Source organism: Meriones unguiculatus (assembly GCF_030254825.1).
Source record: "Meriones unguiculatus strain TT.TT164.6M chromosome 13 unlocalized genomic scaffold, Bangor_MerUng_6.1 Chr13_unordered_Scaffold_41, whole genome shotgun sequence".
NCBI lineage: Eukaryota > Metazoa > Chordata > Mammalia > Rodentia > Muridae > Meriones > Meriones unguiculatus.
The window spans coordinates 3,650,089-3,676,351 of NW_026843650.1; the positions used below are offsets into that span (position 1 = coordinate 3,650,089).

At 38.1% G+C, this 26,263-nt stretch overlaps 1 protein-coding gene across 1 annotated transcript; it reads left to right on the forward strand.

Moving 5' to 3' along the window:
* Positions 1-1,218: 1,218 nt before the first annotated feature.
* LOC110540960 (zinc finger protein 431-like) lies at positions 1,219-24,945 on the forward strand. Its single transcript, XM_060376463.1, has 4 exons — positions 1,219-1,515; positions 20,965-21,091; positions 21,293-21,353; positions 22,968-24,945. Exons 1-4 carry the CDS (start codon positions 1,219-1,221, stop codon positions 24,943-24,945), a joined length of 2,463 nt encoding a protein of 820 aa, XP_060232446.1.
* The last annotated feature ends 1,318 nt before the right edge of the window (positions 24,946-26,263 follow it).

Here is a 26,263-nt window from a genome sequence, read left to right on the forward strand (position 1 = left end):
ATGGAGTGGGGCATGGATGGAAATGAGGGAAGGATGATGAGACTGGGAGGGATTGAGTGAGGGGGCTACAGCTGGGATACTAAGTGAATAAACTTTAATTAATATAAAAAATAAATATATTCTTTACATTAAGAAATGAAATATATAAGGAACACACAGTCCCAACCAAAATTCTGCTATCAGCTTTTATACTTTTTGCCAAGCGTGCATTTTGCATTTATTACAAAACACAATTCATATTGTTCTCTGAGAAGACTATATAACTCCTGTGAGAGTCATTTATAAGATCTAATAAATTCCTTTGTAGTACTTGTAAATCACTATAAACTAGACATTCCACCAAAGATGAATATGATTTAGCACAACTGAAGAATACTGCAATCATTTTGTCAGAATTTTTTGATTGTACTGAATATGTTCTCTAGATATGTTAATCATCTCACAAGAATGGGGTTCTTGGAGTATGTGATTCCTACCTTTTATATTTTAGGTTCAAAAGCTTTGGTAGTAATATACATATATACATATATATATACATAGGTATATATATGTATACATGTATATTATATATGTACACATGTATATATGTATATATATATATTATATATATGTATATTACTGCCAAAGCTTTTAAACACCATGGCAATTTAATAGAGAAGTCACCTTGATTTGTATTTTGTTCTTTAATTATAAAATGTATGAATAATTAAAAACGTTCTCCTTACCTGTTAATTATTCTAGGACCCCTTCCATTTGTCGGACAGATGGGTATCTCCACTGCAGTTGAGTAATGGGCTATAGAAGCCTGATTCTCCAGGAGGAAGAAGCAGAACCACCCTACTGAGTGCTGTGGGGGAGCTCAGGCAGGCCCTGAGAGCTTGAGTTGGGGAGCCTAGGGTTTCCTCCCACAGAGGGGAGCAAGTAGTGGCTGAGTGGCCAGGGTGGGAAGGCTAGGCGGTCCCAAGGCTGTTCTGAGGCTGGGTGTGCAGGCAGATGTGTAGACTATAGGAGGACATGCATTAGCGCTGCTGAAATGTGAATCTGCAGATCTGGCGAAGACTCAGTCCTGGACTGGAAGCCGGGGTCAGGGACTACTGGGCTGTGTACCGTCCACACATTCTAACCCTAAGGGAGACATCCTAACCATAAGGAAGGGGCTCCTGTCACTCAAGTCTCTCTGTCCAATCAGGGCCTCCGGCCGGACCCGCCAGTAATGAGATGGGGCGTGTCTTTCCAGAAAGCTTTTCTGCTGGTTCAGCTCCGAAATCGCGGCATGGTGAGTTCGGGGAGGAGAAGGTGGCTGATCGGTGGGAGCTGGTGTTTGGGGTCTCTTCCAAGACTGGTTGGTCAATGGCGGCCCCTGGGGAGGGACCTTGTGGTCCTCGATACTCGCTGGACCCAGTGGTTGCAACTGAGTCACTCCAGTGCGGGAGCTGCATCTGCGCAGAGCATTTGCAGCAGGGGTTTGTGGGCAGAATCACCCTTGTGGCTGGATGCCAAAGTCGGAGTACATCAGTTTGTCTTCGCTATTCCAGTTTCTCTCATGTCTTCTACAAGTTCTGCTCTTAGCATTTAACCTTTAGGTGTGAGATTCATTCGGAGGTAGTTTTGTGGGCATTGTAAACGGCATCTCGTGTGTTGAATAGCACTCCAATATTAAGCTGTGATGAGGAAGAGAAGAATTGATGATGTAAAGGATTTCCAGTGTGTGGGAAATAGTAGGTGACACTAAACACAATTTAGCCAAGGGAGGGCTGACTCTAAATCACCCCACAGGTAAATAGTATGCTAACCAGGCCTGTTAGAGATTAGCATAGTAGCATATACATGTTGACCGGGCTTGTCCAGAAATTTGGCCCCAACCCTAGCAAAGGAGAGAGACAACTGTGATTTACAACCAGCTACCAGGCAGATCCTCATATCAAAGAACAGGGCACTACCAAGGTGCTCAAGGCGGTCTTATAGGGTCACTACCAACATTACAGCCTGTGGTGACATAAAGGTGTTAAAGTAACTTTTATTCCCCTGATGTAATTGTCCTCCAGGAGCCTAGTGCCTTCATCTGCTAACCTAGGCCTGGTGCTGCATACTTCTAGCCTCCATACAATCCAATCTAGGCCTAGAATGATTTCATCCTCTGAGACTTAGTGCTGAATAAGCTCACCCTTTCTAGTTCTTTCTGAACTCTTGCTGGCCTGTTCAACTCAGCTGTTCTGGCTCAGACTCCCCTCCAAGGTGACTGAATCAATCTGGCTTTTCGTAGTTTGTGACTGAATTGCTCCACTTGGCCTCATACTGACTTTGGCAATATGTCATAATCTTGTGGATGCTTCTCATTCTCTGGCTCTGTCTGTCTTCACCTGTGTCTAGTTTCTCTCTTCAACTTGTGTCTGTAAAAGGCTCCCAGTAAAACTTTTTCTGAATTCTGAAAACTCAACTTGACTGCATTGCCTCGCAACTCACTGACTCAGCTTAACAGCCTGATTAGAAATGGCTAGAACTCAAACATCTGCATCTCTCTGTTTCCTGAGGGCTAGGTTAAAGGTTTGTACCACCACACCCTGACCTAAGCTTTTCTTTTCCTGAAGCTTGCTCTATACCTGGCTGATTTTGACCACAAAGATCTGTTTATCTTTTTCTCCTGGGATTAAAGGTGTGTCTGTATTCCAACCAGATCATATAGACCTAGAAAGTCTTTGGATATGATCTCTTGCCAGAACAGCCATGTTCTGAATTAAAATTCATTTACCTAAAGTTCCATTTTTTCTTTTTGATTAAAGAATAGTTTTTTTTTTTTTTTTTTTCCCCCCACAGGGTCAAGTCTATACTGGTTTACAATGCTTTGAAAAGGAAAAACAAAACAAAACTTGTGTTCATGCCTGACCTGAATAATGAAGGCATTCCATGAAGCCTATGAATAAGGGGAATGACATAGTTCTTTCTCAAATCCATTAACATTCTTGGCATAGCCACTAACAGACTGAGGCCTAGGCCTTGAGAGCTTTCACTAAGTTATCCATGTATTGAAAATAAAATAGAGTTCCTTCTCAAAAGCCAGGAACATATTTGGGAGTGTAATACTGTCCATTGTAGTTACAGTGAAAGGATTTGCGTGTGGAGCATGGTTTCTGCCTTCTGTTCAGAACAGGAAGAACAGTTAATTATGTACAATTGTTGGGTGAAACAAGGTAGGCAATAGCAAAACCAAAGAATAAAGTTTAAGGCAGTCAGCCGCAGGAGTCACCCTATGAAGAAGGACATGATTCCCACAGGGTTGGTGATTTTTAAATTTCTAGCATGTATTAACTATTGCATATGAGTGAAACCAGATTGGTGAGTGTTCAATTAGATGGAGCTAGTGAATATTGAATTTCCAAGTAGGTCTATCCTATACATTTATTTATAGTCTTCCTAGACAGGGCTATGGCTGCTCAGAAATTTGAGACTCAGCTATTTGCAGTAGCTTTATATGTCAGGTTACCAATCTCAGCAGCTAACACTGCAGGTAGAATCAAGGTCAAACAGTGTCTGATTAATGCCATTAGCTCTACCAGAGCAGGGCCTGCTTTTGTTCAAAGTCAGTATACCTATATATTTTTTCAATTATATTTATCTTTCTAAAAATGCCAATTGTTGGTATTATTTACTAAGTTTTATTTTCTTTATGCATCACTGCTCTAATCTCTTATTTCTTTCTCTTCTGCAACATTTCCCAGTCGTTAAGAATTTCATTTCTGGGACTGGAGAGATGAAGCACTGGTTAAGAGCACTGTTTCCTCTTCAGAAGGATCCGGATTCAATTCCCAGCACCCATGTAGCAGATCACAACTGTCTGTAATGCCAATTCCAATGGATCTGACACATTCACACTAATGTACAGAAAATAAAATTAAATATTTTTTTAAAAAAATAGTTTATTTCCTATTTCAAAAGGGATCTCTTATTAGTTTCTGTTTAGAGCAATGTCTCCCAAAATTCAGCCTTTCTTCATGAAGTGTATTTATTTAAGACTTTCTTTGAACATCTAATCTTGCCTCTGTGTCCCAATGTCTTGCCACTCATTTCAGGCTGGACCTTAACCTGGTCAGTGAAAAGAGACCAGTGAATGAGGTTCCTCAAACATCCCTGGCTTTCCTAGGGTGGGCAATTACAAACAAAGAGGGATCTGTGTATGAATCGGGCTCACTGACCAACTTTGAAGTTGATGTCATCAAAGCATAGAAAGGGATGGAGAAGAAGGATGTTGAGAACTTTCCTGCTTGGACAGGAAGTGTCAATTATTCAATTTTAGATAGTTAGGAAAAGTTCAAACTAGCAATAGATGGAGTTCACAGACCAAGTCAATCAAGATTCTGGAAGAGGAACTAAACTCATTTCTAGAAACCAAATTTCCGTAGTTACATTGGTTCAACAAACACAGTTCTGGACAAACTGGTGTGGCCAAGCCTAACAGGCCATTTTGGTTACCTGGTCTTTTTCATCTATCATTTACTACCCTGGACGCTTGGTCTGTCTTTACCCTGTCCCCTCCTCCCTTTCCTCATAAGGCTCACAGTCATGTACCCTCTAGACTCTCCCTGATGTCCCTGCCTCTGGCTATTCTGTCCCTTTTATGTATAATAAACTTTCTACCCTCTCATACCGAGAATCATCTATGTCCTTTCCTTTTTTTTTTTTTTTTTTTTTCATACATTTCCCAGTTACCACTCCTCACTTTCAAATTCATGGTCACTTTTTGCTTTAATTGTTGTTACTCTTTTACTTTGGTTTGGCTTCAGGACTTCTCAGCTATGAGGTAGAGATTACTGCACTGAACATGATTGTGTGTTGGAATGTGCACACAAAGGACCCTGTGACTTGGATGAGGAACTGTCTCCTTGTGTCTTGGAGACTAGAACGTTGTACTAAAATACAGATTTCTTAGAGTAGGGCTCTGTGTGTGCCTAAGGTGTGGGCCCAGCTGGGAAGGTCTCAGCTGCCTGAGTCATTTGATCTGATCCCCCAGTAGAGTAGCTGCTAGTGTCCTTAAGCACAGCTGGGTGGTCAAAGGAAATGAGGGAATGAGGGACCCTGGGCAGACCTGCCAATCAGCAGCACCAGTGTGAGGTAGCTCATAGTTTCTTTCCAGGATTTTTCTCTGATGCATCTGAAGAGAACTGTGAGGGGTACCACAAAGCATGCAATGCTGAGTATGTGAATCACTGTCCCCAAACCAGGAGGAACAGGTGTGCTAAGATCTCAGAGTCTGATATGTTGGTGCTGAGACCGAGGGTCAACTGTCATTCTGTTGATCTATGTGGTGGCTTGGGGAGCAGTCCTTGGTTGCTGATTCTCCCTTGAGTGTGGATTCCTTAGGGGTGGTTGGTGGTGGGCTGGTAGAATTCCTCTGTAGCCCTGGCAGTTTAAAGCTGTGATGCTTAAAATATCACTGTCCAGTGTCCACATGCACATTGCTTTTGGTGTGTGGTGGGAAGACAGATTGGAAAACTGATGGTCTGCTCTCTAGAAGTTCTGAACCTTGCATTCCACATTCAGGTTTGTGTGGCAATTTTTATAAATAGTTTTGAAGCTGGTAGAAAGAGGGCGATGTACATTCTTCAGCCATTTTTGTTTAGAAACTTTAATTGCGCAACTTTCAACCACAGTGATGTGATTCAGGAAAATTTAATTTCAGGACACAAAAGGGGTTTCTGAGATGCAGAGGTTTTTAAGGTGTGCATGGGGTTGGGTAAGTAGATAAGGCAGTTTCCACATCTTGTGGCACAATCCACGTGGAAGTAAGCAAACAGGAAAACACGCAACACATTGGTTAGTGTGTGGCTTTCAGTAGTAGGGCTGGATTTGCCTGAAACCACAAGAAAGCATTAGGGGCTGTAGAATCATAGCTCACTTTTTGATCAATTTATTTCCACAGAGCGCTCCAGAGCATAGAGCATGTGGTCTCTCCTTTTGGAACTTGATATACAGTAGCTGGTGGGTCAGAATTATACTTTAGAGGTCAGTTTGAGTTGCTTCTGTACGAATTTTGAAGTCTGTTTATTTAATTTCTATATACATATAACTATAGGTAACCTTGGTCAAGTACACATTTTTCCTGGCAGAGTTTACTTGGGTCTTTTGAGGAAAATTTGAATATCTTTTTAGGCTTACGATTTTGGCTTTTTCTCTTCATCTCCCAATTTGTCACAACTGTTTTACACATTCTTGATAGTTGTAGCTCTGAGATACATTCTGAGGTCACAGCTGCCCATGTGTGTACTCTTATTTCATAATCCTATTTGGAATTCTGTGTTGTTTTTCATTGCACATAGCTTTGGAATCAGCTTTCCTCTTAGAAATTCATAGAAATTTTCTTTGGATTCTGTTGAATTCATGTTGAAATAGAAAATAGCCATCATCTTAGTTTTTTTTTAAATACATCATTCCATTGGTGTTGTTTAGTATAAAAAGGTAAATGATATCCTACATGACCATTTCTTTAGCAAACTGCGGTTAGTATATAAAATTGAAAGTGATATGAAATAATTTACACAGCCATAGAAAGAAGACTTCAGAATAGAGTTTACGGACACAAAATACATTATTATGGTCATGAAAGCTATCCCACCAAGTATAATTTGAGAAGACAAAAAGTGAAAATAAAAAATGGTCCAGAATTGAACAATAAATTTGAATGTGATATGGGATCGTGTATTAGCATACAAAATAATCTCTTGATAGAAGAATTTGGGATTTCCCACAAATACAAACTAAAATTAGGTAACATTAAGTTGTGTTGTTATAGTTCATGTAAAACTGCAAATATTTAGTGTTTGTAATTTGATGCATTTGCAGATAATACCTACACCCACATCCTCTCATTACCAAAAACAACAAAATAAACCATGTTTTCACACATTCTCATTGTATCCATGTTTATGTGTGCCTACATTGCATGGCGCTCTCATAAAACGACAGAATTGCTATGGATCCCAACAGTCTTCTCAGTAATTTTTCATGTACTTTTATTAGTTTTAAGGAATTATCTGAATTCTCATGCTTACTGCATTTATATTTGTGGTGGCACAACTTTTAAAATAAACTAATTCCTTATTTTTTGAAGTCACGCTTGATGCCTCAGAAGGACAGTATGATAAATGAATGAAAACCATATCAATGGTTAAAGGATTACACACTTATAAAAGACTTTCACAGTCAGTGCTCTATTATTGGTCATGAAACAGTGTATAATTACAGCGTAAGCAGTGTCAAATCAACAAACCTCTCTCTCTCTCTCTCTCTCTCTCTCTGATTTCACTCTTGCTGCATTCTTTTTTGTCCATTGGGTAGGAGACTTTCAGTTATCTTGTCTGCCTTAAAGTTCACAATAGAAAATGAAAGGCAGAAACAACACAACCTATCTGAATTTTTTAAACATATTTTTAGTTGGTATGTGGAGAAGGAAAATCAAGTATCAGGCTTTTTAGAGAAAAAGTTGTTATAGGAATAAAAAGCAAATGTGCTTTTATTGCATACTATAAAAATGCAGCAGGTGGTTTATTTTGATGGTATGAGAGCTTTCTGCCAATGAGTCATGCTGCATGAAGTGAAAATGAGTTTTAAGAAAAAGACTTGTTTTGTTTGGATTCAAATAATGACAATAAATTACAGTTGAGTAAAAATGTAATAGTCTTAGACAAGTGACACTTTTCATAGTTTTGTTCTGATCAGCTACCCTGCCTTAGATGGTAACACTTTTATTTTTATTGGGAAAACATGTTCAGTTAGTATTTTAAAATATCAGTTTGTATATACTTAATGTATTATATAGTTAATGTATAGTGTATAACATTATGTATTTATTTCTATTATTGTGAATATTATACAAACTTTGTTTATTTGTTTTTTTTAAAGATTTTATTGATTTAATTAATGTTCTGTCTGCATGTGTGCCTGCATGCCAGAAGAGGGCAACAGATCTCAGTATAGATAGTTGTGATAAATGTGGTTGCTGAGAATTGAACTCAGGACCTCTGAAGGAACAGAGTGTTCTTATCTGCCGAGTTATCTCTCCATCTTCAATCTTTGGTTTTTATTATAGAGATGAAAGAGTACTCTTTTGGAATTAAGTGAGCAGAGACCCTTGTAATTCCACATAACAACAGAAAATTACCTTTTTTTTTTACCTTCATGATATATATTTCACATTGGTGAGAGCAAAATTTCTGATTTCACAGATCTAGATTGGACTAAAGAATAAGCTTGTTAAATTCCTGAGTGATGCTTTCCCTCTATGCACACAGAACAATAACTGTATGTCATGGTTGTGTTTTCCTTGTCTTCACTATTTCACTTCTCTTTGATTGCTTCTCTTCTTTGCATTTTTAGGTAGGAAAAGTGATTTAATGCTTTTTAATTGAAAAGGATTATTCCTTCATATAATATATTCTGACCACTGTTTTCCCTCCCTCTACTTCTCCCACTTCCGGCATACCTCCCTTCTTCCCCAGATCCACTCTCTCACCTCTGCATCCTTTTCAGAAAAGAACAGGCTTCCAAGATAGGACTGCCAAACAAGACCAAACAAGATACGAAAAAGACAAGACAAACAGACCTCACACTGAAGGTGGAAATGGAACCTAATAGGGGAAAAAGAATCTCAAGCGCAGGTGAGAGAGTCAAAGCTACACTTGTTCCTAATGTTAGGAGTCCCACAGAAGTACTGAGCTAAAAGCCATGACATCTCAGCAGAGGACCTGGTGCTGACACATGCATACAAATGCTTGCCACCACTCAAGCAAGTTTTGTGCCACTGCGCCCCCTTTACATCTTGCAAGCAGTACAGATTTTAGGTGGAAGGGTTTTTATCCTGGGTTCATGTCTAGGTTTCTCTTTCTGTAGCCTGTACAATACTGTGTCACCCCAAAGAGAATAAAACATAAGGCAGAAGTCTTTCAGCCTGCATTTGGTCCACCTCTCAACCTTCAAACACTGTGTGTAAGCTCTCCTCCCCAGTTGGCCCTGTTATTTTTCAGAGAGCAAGGCTCTGCCTAACATGAGCCTGGGCTTTTAGGCATCTCCATACGGACCTTCTGGTTTGCCCTCCAACCAGTAGGGGAGGAGTGATCCCCTTCTCCAACACCCTTGTCAGTATGAGTGAGCTGTCTCTTGTCCTGTTAAACTTCACCATTCTGATGTATAAAATTAAAGCTCAAAGTAGTTTCATTTGCATTTCCTTAAATGCTAAGGATGCTGAACCTGAACAGTGTTTCTCAGCCATCTGAGATTCTCCTGTTGAGATCTGCAATCTGTTTTTTTTTAATTTAATTTATTTTATTTTTTTTAATATCATTTACAGTTTATCAACTTTTTATCTCAACTGTAGCCTGCTCCCTCATTCCCTTCCAATCCCACCCTCCCTCATCTCCTCCATGCACCTTTCCAAGTCCACCTTCCATCTGACCTTAGCTTATCAGGTATCTTAAGGACTGGTTGCAATGTCCACCTTTGAGGTCCAGCAAGGCTGCTCCTCCCTTAGGGGGGGGTGTTCAAAAAGCCAGCCATTGAGTTCATGTCAGAAATAGTCCCTGTACTCTTTACTAGAGAACACACTTGGATGCTAAGCTACCATGGGCTCCATCTGAGCAGGGGTTCTAGGTTATATCCATACATGGTCCTTGATTGGAGATACAGTCTCATAAAAGACCCTGTGCCCAGATGTATTTGTTTCTTGTGATCAAATCTCCAGGTGATACTCATACTCTCTCTTTTTTCATATGATTCCTTGTCCTCAGAGGACCAGACCCACAGTACAAGTGATGCTCAGCACAGAACTCACTGCCTTGGAAGATGTTTTTCTAAAAAAATAAAATACAGTTTCTTAAGCATAAGAATAAAAGCTCTGAACTAAGGTCTGTGAGGATGGCAACAATGTCTGATTTAATGACTATGCATGCAGATACACACAGATAATAATAATCAGAGGTCCCCTCATCCACCCCCTCAGAAATCTCATAAAAAGTTAATTATATAAGAAACCCTCCCTTAAACAAATACTTAAAAGCCTAAGGTCTTGCCAGCCATGCTTGGACAAGCCTTTAATCTAGGCACATGAAAGGCAGACACAGGCTTTTCTCTGTGGGTTCAATGTTGGCCTGGTTGACAAAGAGAGTCCAACACAGACAGGCCTACACAATGAAACTCGGTCTTAAAAAAATAAAACAGAAAATCTGAGATGGATTTGGTGGCACAGGCCTTGAATCCCAGTCCTCTGTCAGGAAGAAGCTGGCCAGTCTCTGTGAGTTCAAGGTCAGCCTAGTCTACAGATCTAGTCCAAGACAGCGAAGGCTAAAATAGAATCCCTGTCTCAAAATATCAAATCATAATATATATATCTGTGTGTGTGTGTATGTGTGTGTGTATATATATATATTAGTTGTATACATACACAGAGAAATTTATTCTGTCAGTTCTTTTTATGCGTAGAGCCTTCACTAGTACAGCTTTCTGTTTTCTTCATCTTCCCATTGAAGAATTTTTACCTGATACTAGTACTCCAATGTGTCAGGTTTTTCCTTCTTTCTTTTCTCCTGTGTTGTCTCTTATATTCCAGGAAAAAAGTGGCTGCAGTTTACCTAACCCCAGCATGAATTCACAGAACAAAAATCTCCTTGCATTTTCTAAAATCTCTCTCTAATTCTTAATACTCTTGGCACCCTTCCACCTGTGGGACAGACTGTTCATTCTGCTACAGGTTGAATAACAGTTGTGCAATATCCACCTTGATTCCAGCAGGAAGAGGGATATTGCATCCTGAGTGCTGGAAGACATAGGGTAAGCTAGGGGAGGACAGACACAAATGATGATGAAATGCAGATCTCTGTAGATCTGAAGATTTGGTACTGAAAGGAAAGCCTGAGCCATAGATCATTAAGCCTTGTCCCTTCAGTACAGTCTAAACCTAAGGGAGGTGCTCATGTCACTCTAGACTCACTGGCCAATCAGGATCTTCCATCGCTCCATTTGAGGAAAAGGCTGGTTCTTCCTGGCGCCATGATGCATGTTCTCTCTATAGCTGAGCTGAATTGAATGGCTGGTGGGCTCTGTTATGAGCGCAGCTGCTGTGTGCTGTGAGGGGATTTCAGACAATTTCCAAAGATGCAACGTCGTGAGTTTGTCGTCAGTGCCCCCATCCTGGTGGAGCAGGAGGCTGAACAACAGGAGCTGCTGTGTAGGGTCTTTCATTAGGCTGGGTGGTAGAATCAGCCATGGGAGATGTTCCTTTTCCTAGCCCTGAACAGAGCAGAGCATCTGAATATCTTGACTATATTGGTTGGGAGCAGAGAAAACTCATTTCCGGAAGAGAAGGTTAAAATGAAATCTTTATTTTATGAGCTCAGGGAGGCAGCCAGTTCAGGATCTGAACGGTGACTCAGATTAAGCTTTATTGTATATTTAAAGAGTTAAATCCACAAGGGGAGGGCCCCTTGGTGAGTCCTGGGGTCATCCAATCAAATTTTAACATTGTGGGTTAGGCAAGGGAGTTTCTGTTGGAGGCTGTGTTGATCCACGTCACTGGGCTCAAGGTCTTTAACTGTTTTCCAAGACATTTGGTTTGGATTCCAAGGCCCTTCATTTATATCCCTTGACATGTGTTCTGGAGCTCAAGGTGATAAAGAAACAAAGACTTGAGTGCTCTGTCCGTAATAAGGCAGGGCTTTGTAAGTGATATATTTTTGCAATTTAGGCACATTGGTTAAGGGAACAGCAAGTTTCACCACTTAACTGACAATTAGGGAAATGTTTCAAGGGGTTGAATGGGAGATGGCGTTGCAAGCTTGGGAATGTGTAGTTAGTTTAATCTTGCTAGTAAAATGGAAGAGCTGCTTAGAGAGGGCTTGGGCTCTGGAGGCTGCCTCCTTACACAATATGGGGTTGCATGTTCACAAAGTATTTGCAGCAGGGGCTTGATCATAGAAATGTCCTTGGTAGTGTGAAAACTCAGAAAGGCCTAGATTCTAGTATCTATTACAAGTTCTGACCTTGGCATTTAACATTCAGGTATAAGATTCCTTTGTAGTTAATTTTGTGGAGGTTGTAAATAACATGTGTTGAGTAGCACTTCATTATAAAGCTGTGATGTAAATGAGTAGAATTGTTGATGTAAGTGATTTGCCAATATTTAGGTGACAGGAAATCACACCACATAGAATTTAGCAAAGGGCTAAGTAGATAAGTACTATGCCAAGCAGGCCTGTTAGAGATTAGGATGCTAGAAAACACATATTTGCTCAAGTGAATAGTCAACAAATTTGTCTCCAGCCATAACCAAGAATTCAGCCCTGATTCATACCAACCATTGGCCCATCTCCATGTCAAAGCATCTAACAACTTGTTTAATTGCCATTACATACTCACAGCCAACATTAAATGCTACACCCTCTCCAGTGTCGTCTGTGTAGCATATCAATAGATTGTGCTACTAGGTGGGAGATAACTTTTCTTCGGAAATATTCTTCCTGGAGGTCCCTAGCAAGAACCCTAACATGGCCATCTAAGCCAAAAAGACATATTCTGAAAGTCCCACGCTTATGCAGTTGCAAGATTGGATCGATGAGCCTTTTTGCTGTTTCTCTATGATTCTTGGAACAGCACAATTATTTATTCAAGAAAACATTACTAATAGATTACTAAAAGCTTTAGCAAATAAGAGTAGAAGGAAAATAAAATTTTAGGAGAGGTAATAAATCAGATTCAGCATCAGGAATTGCTTTTGGAAAAACCAAACATAGGTAGTAAAACGACAAGAGTTTTAGGGCTTTCTAAAGAAAATGTTTAATCAGGATGTGTTAGGATAAATGCTCTGGATATTCCCACTGCAGTAAAACTACTATAACATCATTACCAAACACAGGTGTTTATGATGAGGCAAAAAGAAGATAGGCAAACATAGGAGGTCAGAGAGTTTTATATTGTACTATGAGTTTTGCGGATAGGCTAGTTCCAGCATCTTATCTCTAAGGAAAGATTTTAAATCTTTAGCAAGACAAACAGGAGGAATTCCCCTCTGTGCTTAACTCTAGGGGGGTTGTAAATCTTTAGCCAACTTGGTTCAGAGAGCAATGATAGCCCCTGGCCTTCCACTCACTATTTAGTAGCAGTAAACTGCGTAAACACCACTAGTTTAAGGTTTTGTATTTGCTTTGATTAAAAGCTTTTAGGCCAAGATTTTTTGTAGACACTGCTTCTACCAGGTTATTCTTTCAGTTAAAATGTAAACGTTATATTGTTGGTAAAAAGTCTGAATGCTCTGGGAAATATGTCAACTTCAGGTGCTTCTTTATGTAATCACTATATAAGTGTTGGCTTGACTTTAGTAAAGTGAAGTAGATCCAAACCAACACTACCTGGTATGGTCTCTGTCATTTCGCCTAACTATGTCTAACCTGATATCTGAACACCTAATTCTCCTATGGGTGAGGGACTCCCAACTGGGTCAGCCTGGGGCAATTAAAGACTGGTGAACCATAAACTTGCAGTTTTTTTCTTGAAAACCAAAAGCATAGCTCTGTCATATGTGGAAGACATCTAGTGAAAACCAATTGAACAGGGAAAGCCCTATTGTGTTGAGGGATGCCCTTATCAAATAAAGCTTTCCCCAAGAGCCTCATGTATGTAGAATCACCTAACTTCTTCTCAAAGTCCTCAAATATGCTTGGCAGTGCCAGTACAACCTGTGGCCTAGGCTTTGGGAGATTGCCCCCAGATTCTGAGGTATTTAAAATAAAGCAGTGGTTTTTTTGTTGTTGTTGTTGTTTTTGTTTTTCTAAAACCAGCAATAGGGTGATCTGCAGGGTCAGGGCATTTAAAGAGGGCTTGCATCTGATTCTGAGAACCCAGCTCTATGCAACACATGGAGATACCCTCATCAGTTCCAAAGTCACTGTGGTCTTGGTAAATCATGTTCTTGAGATCCTGTGTTCCCCTTGTGCAGTGTTGTTTTATTAGACTCCTCATGGTTTTATGCCATTGTATGAGTGTTTCTGATCAACTCATAGATATTTCTCATTTCCTTCCATTTTTCCCCAAGAAGTAGTGTGCAATATGCTATACTTATTAAGAAGCTTACTTAGGATAAGACATAGCTTATGCAAAACTTTCCCATCCTAGCTTTTACATTTTCTTCCTTCTACTTTTCTGAACATTTGAAACCTCTGAGACCTCTCACTTATACCATGTCACCGAGTAATGACCTGCTGTATTAGGAGAGTGGAGTACATAAATCATTCTAGGAATATGTTTGTTGTGTAACTCTCCCAAGTGGCTCAGTGGCTACTTGAACTCTGCAATCTATATTGAAATTGTTTCATATATAACCTGGAGCATAGTAGAGACTTAAGGAGGACTGCATGTATGGAGTAAAAAATCAGTTTTAGGCTATCTTCTCTTATAGCATTAACTAGAACTAGATACATGGTACTATTAAAGAAATCTTTTTTAATTAACCATTTAATTGTGTGTGGCATACGTTCTTCCTGGTGGTGGATATTAATTCTAGAATAGCTGCATCTTCATTCTTTTAGAAAAATATTTAAGACGAGTGTGGTTGTCTTAAGTCACATTGATCACAATCTATTGTTCTCCAGGTGCATGGCTTTGCTTTCCTCTTGCTTAAAATTCCTAAATTCTCAAGTTAAAGGCTATACACAGCAGAGTTTTAAAAATTACTCATTTGATTTTATTTTTTTCAATGCAGTTTATTCGGACCCCGGGGAAAGCCAGCCCACAGCTTAAATAGCCTCTGGGTAGCCAACCCAGGCATGCCACGGGGGCAATGCAGATAGGTCCACATACATGGAAGCAAGCCAGATCCTCGGCCTTAGCCAAATGTGGAGTTGTTTGTGACAGAGAGCACTCACCATCGGGAAGGTGGAAGGCGGAAACCAGCTCCATCTTTAAGGCATAGCATTCCGCAGCTCTCTACAGTTTCCCCTTTTTGTTTTAGACGCATCAGGCAAGAGTAGAGGTCTGATAAAATAAAAAAATAAAAAAAAAATAAAAAAAAAGGACTGGGAGGAGAGAAGGGAGGGAGCTACAGGGGGGACACAATGTGAATAAAGTGTAATTAATAAAAAAAAATAAAATAAAATGCTTCTAATGTGTGATTTTGAACTTTTAAACTATAAATAAAGTGATTTCTAGTAGGAAAAAAAATTACTCATTTGAGACATATCATGATTTGTCTATTGTGTGTGCAGTAGGAAGACAGCTTGAAAAAAATGAAGGTCAGGTTTCTGGAAGTTTTAAACCTTGTTTCCTTATTCAGTTGTTTTGTGATAAATGTTACAAGTTTAAAAATAGGGTACAAAATGGTGTCAAGGAAGAAATGTGGATCAGACTTCAGCAATATTTGATTATCATCCTTTTTCCTTTCTACTAAGAGGAACCACAGTGATGTGAATTAAGGAACTCAATTCCAGGGTTAAAAGGAGTTTCTGAGTTGCAGAGATGTCTCAAGTATACATGGTGTTAGATGTCTCAAGTGTACATGCTGTTATGCAGTTACACAGTACAGATTTCATGTCTTGTGCTGGAATACATGTGGCAAGAACAAGACATAAAATTATTATTTCACATTGTTTTGTTTATGGGAATCAGTAGGACTGGGTTTTCCTTCAGTCACTAGGGGGCCATGAACTACAGCCCCATAGCCCACCTTTATGGTGACCTCCATTTACAGAGAGAGGTCTAGAGCATGGGGACTTTCTTTGAAAAAGAATCAGTTGTATCTAGAAGGTAATTTGAACAGTGTAGGGGTCACTTTGAGTTATTTTGTGGGAGTGGTGATGTTTTTGTTTATTTAATTTCTGTGTGTTTACAATCATAGGTAACATTGGCCTACTTCACATTTTTTTCTTGGTTGAGTTTCCTTAGGTATCTTGATGAAATCTTGACTATATTTTTGGGCTTATGTTCTTGTCATTTTTGCTTAATTCTTTCACAAAATTGTACACAATTTGCATTATTGTCATTGTAAAGTAAGTACAAAAGTCATATTTTGTCTCTGTGTTAAATACATCTTCATAATTCTGCTGAGAATTCTGAATTTTTTTCACATGGCAAATTCAGTTGGCAGCATGCCATCATAAAATGGCATCCAAAGAGCATGCATGGACTGGACCTAGGCACCCTACACATATTTAGCTGATGGGCAGCTTTGTGTTCATGTCTGTCACCTAGCATTTGAAATGGGCACTATGTGTGACATGGACACAGTTGTCTGTTTATGAATCACTTTGCCCTAGTTGGGCTGTGTTGTCTGGCCTCAGTGGAAGAAGATGCACTTATTTCGCATGCAACTTGACGTGATGAGTAGAGTTGGTGTGGGGAGGCTTCCCTTGCCTGAGAAGAAGGAGAGGAGGAGTAGGCGAAGTGGGTGGGAGGATGATACCTGGAAAAGAGGACTACGAGCTGTAAGAAGGATATAAAGTGAAAAAATAAATAAAGTAATGAGAAAATGGCTGGTTTCTATGAAAGTGAGAGACTGTGTTGACTCATGATTTTTATAGAAGGATAGTCAATTGAGGGTGGCAGTATCCTTAAGCAGGCAGCCCTTAGCTCGACAAGAAAGCTAGCTGAGCATGAGACGATGAAGAAACAAGAGAGCAAGGCAGGAAACAATATTTGCCATGGTTTTTGCTTAAGTTTTCTTGAAACTTCAGTTTCTATCCTAGGTTTCCAAAATGATGGACTGTGGTCTGACAGGACCAAACAAGTAAACTCATTCATGACTGGAGATGTTGGAGGTTAGGGTATTCAATCACAGCAACACAGTAGCAGGTTAGGAGAAAAAAAAATTATGCCTATGTATGTACCTACATAGAAAGTGGAGGTGATAGGATTTCAGTGGAAAATAGGCTCCATGAAAAATTAAGCTAGAGGTCATTTGTGTTGTAATTTGGCCTCAGATATTTCTTATCCTGCTCATGATCTAAAAAATTAAGTAAGGTAGAATTAAAAATTCGGGACTGATTTCTTAGATGGTGATGTTTGTTTTCAAACCTGGTTTGGATGTTAATAATTAGTCAAGGCTACATTTGAATTCTTGATTCTCATGTGTCAGCTTTCTGAGTACAAGTGCATGGATAGAAGATGTACCCCCAATGTGTTCTGTTTTGTCAGCATATTTTAACAATGTTAATATTAAAATGCTCAATACAATTTATGTATGTATGTATGGTTTGAAGTTACATGCGTCTTTATGTCCTCATTTGTTACTATATGGCACATCATGCTGAAGGTCTGCCTTGTGAGAGAATTTTCTACAGGTTCTAGATAATGCAACAACAATGAAATTTATTTAAAAAAACATGTTTTATGTGTGTAATATTTTTCTTAGGCTGTGACATATATGAAGATGTGATGACACTTTTGGGGGTTCATTTTGAACATTCTAATTTGATGGTCAAGGTCATGTTGCCAGTTTTCACTGCATTTTCAGAGAATGTATAAATATTATTTTTTTCTCTTTTATTTATTACTTTAATTTTATATCCCACTGATAGCCCCCTCCCTTATCCCCTCTCAAGCCCACTGTCCCTCTCTGAGTGTATTAATTTTTTTAAGAAATTACTTTGTTTTTTGACTTCACATCCATAGGGTAATCCCTCCTTCCTCTCCTCTCAGCCCACCCTCATCCTTCTTTCTCCCCACCCTAAACTTCTTGTAGGCAGGGTAATTTTTGGATCATGATTTTTGTGATTCAGTTTTTGTTCCCTCTCTCCACTAGTCCTGTCTGCTAGCAGGTGGTTACTTCAGTTTCCATGTCTCTTTCCTCCGCCCCTCCATTAGGAGTCTCAGTGAGAGTCACACCAATATCCTCTCAGGAACCTTCCCTGTCAAATGACTCCAGCTTGTCAAAGAGATGCCCCTCTCAGTTTCCCTTCTTGTTCTCAGCCCTCTCACCTCCTACTACAATTCTCCCCACATCTGATGCCCACATTTGTTTCCCTCCCCATTTCAACTTCTGCCGAGTTCCCTCTTTTTATCCACTTCTGCTGTCTCTTCTGTTTTCTATTCTGAGCGACATTCTGGCAACCTACCATGGACCCTTCTTGTTTCTTAGCTTCTTCAGGTGGATGGATTGTAGTATTGTTATCCTGTACTGTAGGTCTAATATCAGTTTATAAACTATGTGTTTCTATGTCTAGGTTAACTATCTCAGGATGATCTTTTCTAGTTCAATCCATTTGCCTGCAATTTCCATGATTTCTTATTTTTAATACCTGGGTAGTATTCCATGTGTAAATGTACTAGAACTTCTTTATCCATTCCTTAGTTTCTGACTGTTATGAATAAAACAGGTCTGACCATAGTAGAACAAATGTCCTTGTTCTATAATGGGCCATCTTTTGAATATATTCCCTGGAGTGGTATAGCGGGGTATTGAGGTAGAACTCTTCCCAGCTTTCTGAGAATATACTAGATTGATTTCAGAGAAATTGTACAAGTTTACACTCCCATCAGCAGTGGAGGAAAGTTCCCTTTTTCTCCACATCCTCACCAGAATATGTTGTTACTTGAATTTTTTATCTTAGTCATTTGAGTGGTGTAAGATGGAATCTTAGAGTCATTTTGATTTCCATTTGTGTGATGTCCAAGGATTTCAATCATTTTTAAGTGCTTCTATGCCTTTTGAGATTCCTCTCTTGTGGCTTCTCAGTTTAGCTCTGCACCCCATTTTTAAATTGGATTATTTGATTTGTTGGTGTTTAATATCCTAAGTTCTTTGTATATTTTTTATATTACCTTTCTGTCTGATGTAGGGTTGGTGTAGATATTTTCCCGAACTGTTGACTGCTGTTTGTTTGAGTGATAGTGTCCTTTGACTTATAGAAGCTTTTCAGTTTCTTGAGATCCCATTTATTAATTGTTGATCTTAGATCCTGTGCTGTTCTTGTTCTATTATCTCCTGTGTTAATGAGTTCCAAATTTTTCTCCACCTTGTCTTCTAAATGATTTAGAGTTTCTGGTTTTATGTCAAGGTCTTTGATCCCCTTGGACTTGAGTTTCTGCAGAGTGATACAAAGGGTCTATTTTCATTTTTCTACATGTAGACATATAGTTGTACCACCACCATTTGTTGAAGATGCTGTCTTTTTTTCCCATTGTATGATTTTATCTTTGTTGAAAGTAAAGTTCCAGTAGGAATGTGGGTTTATTTCTGTGTCCTTATTCCAATTTTACAGGATTGGTCTGCTATCAAGGGTATTTTATTTTTCCATATGAAGTTAATGTTTGATTTTTCAAGGTCTGTAAAGAATTATGTTGGAATGTTTTTGGGAAATGGATTGAACCTGTGGACTGCATTTTTTTTTAAAGAATGTTCTTTTACTATGTTAATCCTATATATCCATGATTTTGGGAGATCTTACCATTTTCTGGTATCTTCAGTTTCTTTCTTTAAATACTTGAAATTCTAGTCATAGAAGACTTTCACTTGCTTAGTTAGAGTTACAACAAAATATTTTATACTGTTTGTGGCTACTGTTCAGGGTGTTGTTTCCCAAATTTCATTCTCAGTCCAATTTTTTTCATTTGTATACAGAAGGGCTAGTGAAATTTTAGTTTATTGTGTTCTCAGCCACTTTGTGGAAAGTGTATATCAACAGTAAGAATTCTCCAGTAGAATTTCTTGGGTCACCTATGTATTTAAAGTAAATCATCTTTCAATAGTGATACTTCTTTCTTTCTGCTTTGCATCTCATTGATAACCTTCAGTTGTCTTATTGCTCTAACTAGGAATTAAGGAATATATGAAAGAGATATAGAGAGGGTATGCATCCTTGTCCTGAGTGGAATTTCTTAAAGTTTCTCTTCAAATAATTTGATGTTGAATATCAGCTTGCATTTTACTGCCTTTGTTATGTTATGTATGTGCCTGATTCCTTGTATGTCTGATTTCTCCAAGTCTTTTAACAGGAAGGAATGTTGGATTTTTGCAAAGGCTTTTTCTCATCTAATGAGATGATATTATTTTGATACTTTCAGTTTGTTTATATGGTGGATTACAGTGATGGAACCATGAATGTTGAATCATCCCTATATCCCTGAGATGAAGCCTATTGGTTCATCATGTATATCTTTAATGCGTTCTTGGATTTGTTTTTTTAGTATTTTATTGAGTATATTTGTGTTACAAACAGCTATGAGCTGTCATGTGGGTGTTGGGAATTTACTCTGGGTCCTCTGGAAGAGCAGTGTTCTTAATCACCGAGCCATACCTCCATCCCCCATGTTGCTTATTATTACCAACATTTACATTGCTAAAATTTTCATCTGTCCTTTGTAAGTGTTCAAAGATATATTTCATTTTAGCAAGATTATACTAATGTTACAGTTTAAAATGAGGCACTTCAGGTTTCTAGACATATATACTGAACTGGAAAGAATGTATAACTCTTTGTAGAAACTTGAGAAAGATTTTTAAGTTCTTTCTTTTTTGTTTGATCAATTTTTGCATAATATTCAGGGTCTTATTATGTACCTCTGAGTGTCCTGGAACTTATTGCATAAAGCAGGCTAGCATCTAGCTTTATGAGATAACCCTGCCTCTATCTCCTAAGTGATTTTGTGATTAAAGACATCAGAAAATACACCCAGCTTGTTCATTGTTTTTAGAGTCAGGAATCATTTATACTCTTTCTCTTATGTGGGCCTACTACTGTTGATCTTTATGCTCTCTCTCTTTCTTAATTGGCATTTTTCTTGAAAGTATATATCCTTATTAAAGGATGCAGAAATTAGAGAGGTGAACCTCATTATACAGTTTCCTACTGAATGGAGCTAGGTATTTCATTAGAAACTGTGTGTCAGAAAATAAGCAGAAGAAACAACAGGATTCTGTGAAAATGTTGTAAAGGAAGTATACGTTTTCAGTATTCTAAGTATCATGCTTTCTGTTGTACACATGTATGGATATTTCAGAGTACATTGACCTACAATGATGTGCATGTGAACTTCACTCGAGAAGAGTGGGCTTTGCTGGATCCTTCCCAAAGGAGTCTCTACAAAGATGTGATGCTGGAGACGTACAGGAACCTCACTGCTATAGGTAGAACAATGAATTTTCTTTACTTTTTAATATATGGAGAAACTCTTTATTCATTATTGGTACGCTTCTGTAATTTCTTCTGAATGAAGAAAGGAGGGATGAAGAAGGAGGTCAATGGTTCTTTGATTGAACCAATATCATGACCTAAATTTAGCCTTATTTCCAATAATAAATCATACATTTTCTTTTACTCTATTTTAGGTTATAATTGGGAAGGTCATAATGTTGAAGAGCATTGTCAAAGTTCTAGAAGACATTCAAGGTAATTTTCATCTGTAAGCTGATGTGAATATGGTTCTGTGAAAATTTTAATATGTCCTGGAAGACATATTTGACAAAGAAGGAACAGTGTCAATGAACTGCTTTAAGTGTATTTATTGAGGATTACTAACTTGTTACTGAACCATGTACCTTCATGTTAGGTATTTGATGTGTGTTTGCAAGGCACTCCTCTAACAAAGAATACAAGGAAATCATACCTTATGCAAGATCAATGTTTAAATCATAGACCTGTTAGCACTGTAAGGTACAATCTGGATTTGTTTAATCTCCTATAACTTAGATATTGCCACAGGTATTCACATTAAATAGGTGATGCAAGTATGTCCAAAACATTATCCTCATAAACTAGTCCATAGTAAAGCTGGGATTATTCATGTACTTATAGTAATGTTGCTAAGTTTTGTGAGAAGTGCAATTTATTTTAGAGTCAAGAATATTGTGGAAAAACCATAATCCCTATAGCACATGTCTATGATGAACAAAAATCAAATGTGTAAATACAACATAAAACCATGTCATTTATTAATTTTCTTTTAATAGGTCTATTATATATCACACTGAATACAAGTCATATTAGTATAGGTTTATTGAAAGAAACAATGTACCACCCAGAACAAATAAAATATGTAGTATTCCCCATTTTGAGTAGATGTTTATAAGGTGATACCTATTATGCTTTACATGGGGTATTCAGAGATGCAAGCAGTACAAATAATGACACAGAGGCTTTTTTAATACTTTACAGCTTAGGCAATTTAGGCAGATTCTGAACCCTCTTTTTTCCTAACTCAAATGAACCTAGCACAGTGTCCCAATACATGTCCAGCTGTACCTCTTTGTTCAATTCCATGTCCATCTGTTACCCTCAGTGCCCTGCTGGTGAATCGCCTGTCATTTGATTTCTTCTTCCCAGCAATCCTCTCTCAGAAGCTCTGGCCTCCATTCTGTGCCCTGCTATCAGTTGTCAGCTCTTTATTATTTACAAAAGATAAGTAAGGATGGACAAATATCTACAAAATATAGGGCAGGTGATGAGCCATAAAAAGAGCAATTCTGCAATCTGGTAAGCACTTAGCTCTCTGCTGACTCAGCAATCAGCATTCTCTCACACACACTGACACATTTTCACACAATATATACCAGCATCAATTAACTAGTCATTCAACTTCATTAGGAATTCTCACAAAATCACACTTCAGAAAATGTAGTTTTAAGAATATAAAATTCTGCTTGTCACATTTATCTTTGCCAATTTACCATGGTGCACAGTATAGGGAAATTTATTAATCTAGCCACTGTGTTAAAGTTTTGAGGTCTTGCAGTTTTCTACAAATCTGTGGAAAAATATCTTATAGAAAAAAGTATGATATAAATGTGAGCCAGGTGAATATTTTTACCATCACAAGTATTTTCAAATATGCAAAACAACCGCTAGAGAAGGAGAACACCATGAAAGTAAAAATAATGATGAAACCTCAAGATGTAATTCCTATTTACCTTTAAACCAAAATGTAAAATTATGTGACATGGACAATTAGATTCATTAGTGTAATGAATGTGGTAAAGCTTTCATATGTGCTAATTATCTTTGCAGGTATGAAAACAGTCATAGTGGACACAAACCCCCTGAAGATACTCAATATGATGAAGTCTTTGCACATCACAGGAATGCCCACACATATGAAAGTATGCACACTGGTGCGGATCGCTATGAATCAAAACAATATGGTAACGCTTTTGAAAATAACAGTTATCTCCTAAGACATAAAAGGACACATATAGAGGAGAAACCCCATAAATGTAACCAGTGTGGTAAAGCCTTTGCACACAACAGTCATCTCCTAAGACATAAAAGAACTCACACTGGAGAGAAACCTTATGAATGTAACCAGTGTGATAAAGCCTTTACACAGAGGAGTGCTCTCCTATTACATAACAGAACTCACACTGGAGAAAAACCCCGTGAATATAACCAGTGTGGTAAAGCCTTTGCACATACTAGTGATTTCTTAATACATAAAAGAACTCACACTGGAGAGAAACCTTATGAATGTAAACAATATGGAAAAGCCTTTGCATGTAATAGTAATCTTCAAATACACAAAAGAACTCACACGGGAGAGAAATCTTATGAATGCAATGAATGTGGTAAAGCGTTTTCAACTAACAGTAATCTCCATCTACATAAAAGAACTCACACGGGAGAGAAACCGCATGAATGTGACCAATGTGGTAAAGCCTTTGCACAGAGGAGTACTCTCCTATCACATAACAGAACTCACACTGGAGAAAAACCCTATGAATGTAACCAGTGTGGTAAAGCCTTTGCATACAAGAATGTTTTCATAATTCATAAAAGAACTCACACTGGCGAGAAACCTTATGAATGTAACCAGTGTTGTAAAGCCTTTGCAGATAACAGTCATCTCTTAAGACATAAAAGAACTCACACTGGAGAGAAACCTTATGAATGTAACCAGTGTGGTAAAGCCTTTGCAGATAACAGTGTTCTTCTAATACATAAAAGAACTCACACTGGAGAGAAACCTTATGAATGTAACCAGTGTGGTAAAGCCTTTGCACACAACAGTCATCTCCTAAGACATAAAAGAACTCACACTGGAGAGAAACCTTATGAATGTAACCAGTGTGATAAAGCCTTTGCACAGAGGAGTGCTCTCCTATTACATAACAGAACTCACACTGGAGAAAAACCCCATGAATGTAAACAGTGTGGTAAAGCCTTTGCACATAGTAGTGATCTCTTAATACATAAAAGAACTCACACTGGAGAGAAACCTTATGAATGTAAACAATGTGGAAAAGCCTTTGCATGTAATAGTAATCTTCAAATACACAAAAGAACTCACACAGGAGAGAAATCTTATGAATGCAATGAATGTGGTAAAGCGTTTTCAACTAACAGTAATCTCCATCTACATAAAAGAACTCACACGGGAGAGAAACCGCATGAATGTGACCAATGTGGTAAAGCCTTTGCACAGAGGAGTACTCTCCTATCACATAACAGAACTCACACTGGAGAAAAACCCTATGAATGTAACCAGTGTGGTAAAGCCTTTGCATACAAGAATGTTTTCATAATTCATAAAAGAACTCACACTGGAGAGAAACCTTATAAATGTAACCAGTGTTGTAAAGCCTTTGCAGATAACAGTCATCTCTTAAGACATAAAAGAACTCACACTGGAGAGAAACCTTATGAATGTAACCAGTGTGGTAAAGCCTTTGCAGATAACAGTGTTCTTCTAATACATAAAAGAACTCACACTGGAGAGAAACCTTATAAATGTAACCAGTGTGGGAAAGCCTTTGCACGAAGGAGTGCTCTCCTATTACATAGCAGAATTCACACTGGAGAAAAACCCTATGAATGTAACCAATGTGGTAAAGCCTTTGCAGCTACCAGTAATCTCCTAGTACATAAAAGAACTCACACTAGAGAGAAACCTTATGAATGTAACCAATGTGGTAAAGGCTTTGCAGGTAAGGCTCATCTCTTAGTACATAAAAGAACCCATACTGGAGAGAAAACTTATGAACATAAATGATGTGGTAAAGCTTTTGCATGTAACAGTGATCTCCTAAGACCTAAAGGAACCCACACTGGAAAGAAACCTTTTGAAAGTAACCAACGAGGTAAAGCCTTTGCACTGAACAGTCATCTGGTAGTCCATAAAAGAACACATACTGGAGAGAAATCTTTTGAATTACCTAACGTGATAATGTGTATGCATTTCAGAGTAATTTCTGAAAACATAACTTACCCTGGAGAAAAAAAAAAAACACTTTATTAATGTAATTAGTGTGGCATCTCCTTTGTACAACAGAGTCATCTCTTAAGTATAAAAAATGCATGTTGCAGGAAATCTCTATGAATTTAACCAATATCATAAAGGCTTTTCATGTAAGAGTCATCTTGAACAAGAACACCTCATGCAGTGAAACCCTATTAATGTAACTAATATGTCAAGCCTTTAAATGCCATAATAATATTCATGTACATTGGAGAGTACACACTGGAGAGAAACCAATGTGATAAAGCCTTTCGATGTAATATTAATGTCCTCTAAGATAAAGAACACATACTGGGAAGAAGCCTTACAAATGTAACCAATGTGGTAAAACTTGCTCTTCAAAATCATCTTGAAATTCATGAAAGAATTCATATTGGACAGAAAGACTATGAGTGCATTTAACATGGTGAAGCTATTCCACATTTGTATACTCTTCATCATCATGAAAGAATTCCTACTCGAGAGAAACATTATAAATGTGTTAAATATGAGGGTTTTGTACATATCTACATTCTTCATTATCATAAGTTTATACTGGAGAGAAATTCTCAAAATATAAGAAATATGGTAAGACCTTTGTATACTTTGGTCTGCTGAATCCAAAATAACTCAAACACTAGCTCAATGCAAATAACAAAAAATTATTGTCACCAGTAACTACTTAATGATTAGTAACATAGCACTCTTGGGAACTGATCTGTGATACATATCCACCCAGTGAACCAGAAAGTTATAGAGGTTCTGAGCTTGAAAATCATAATATATGTGCTGTTTTACAACTAATTTTTTAATCAGTCATGATTTAGGGATATGGGATTTGTTTATGTCATTGAAGGTGTCACCTGATATAAAATGTCACTCTAAAATTTAGTGGAGGCTGGTACCTAAAAAGCAATAAATAGGTATTAATTTTTTTACCATGTTCCAACATGCAAATTAATTTTGCATGTTTTGCATGTCAAAGTCAACTTGAAAGTCAAACTCTATAAAGGGATAGTAGAGAGAAACCTTACACATGTAAGCAATGTGATAAAACCTTTTCTTAATGCAGTTATCTCCACATACATAGAAG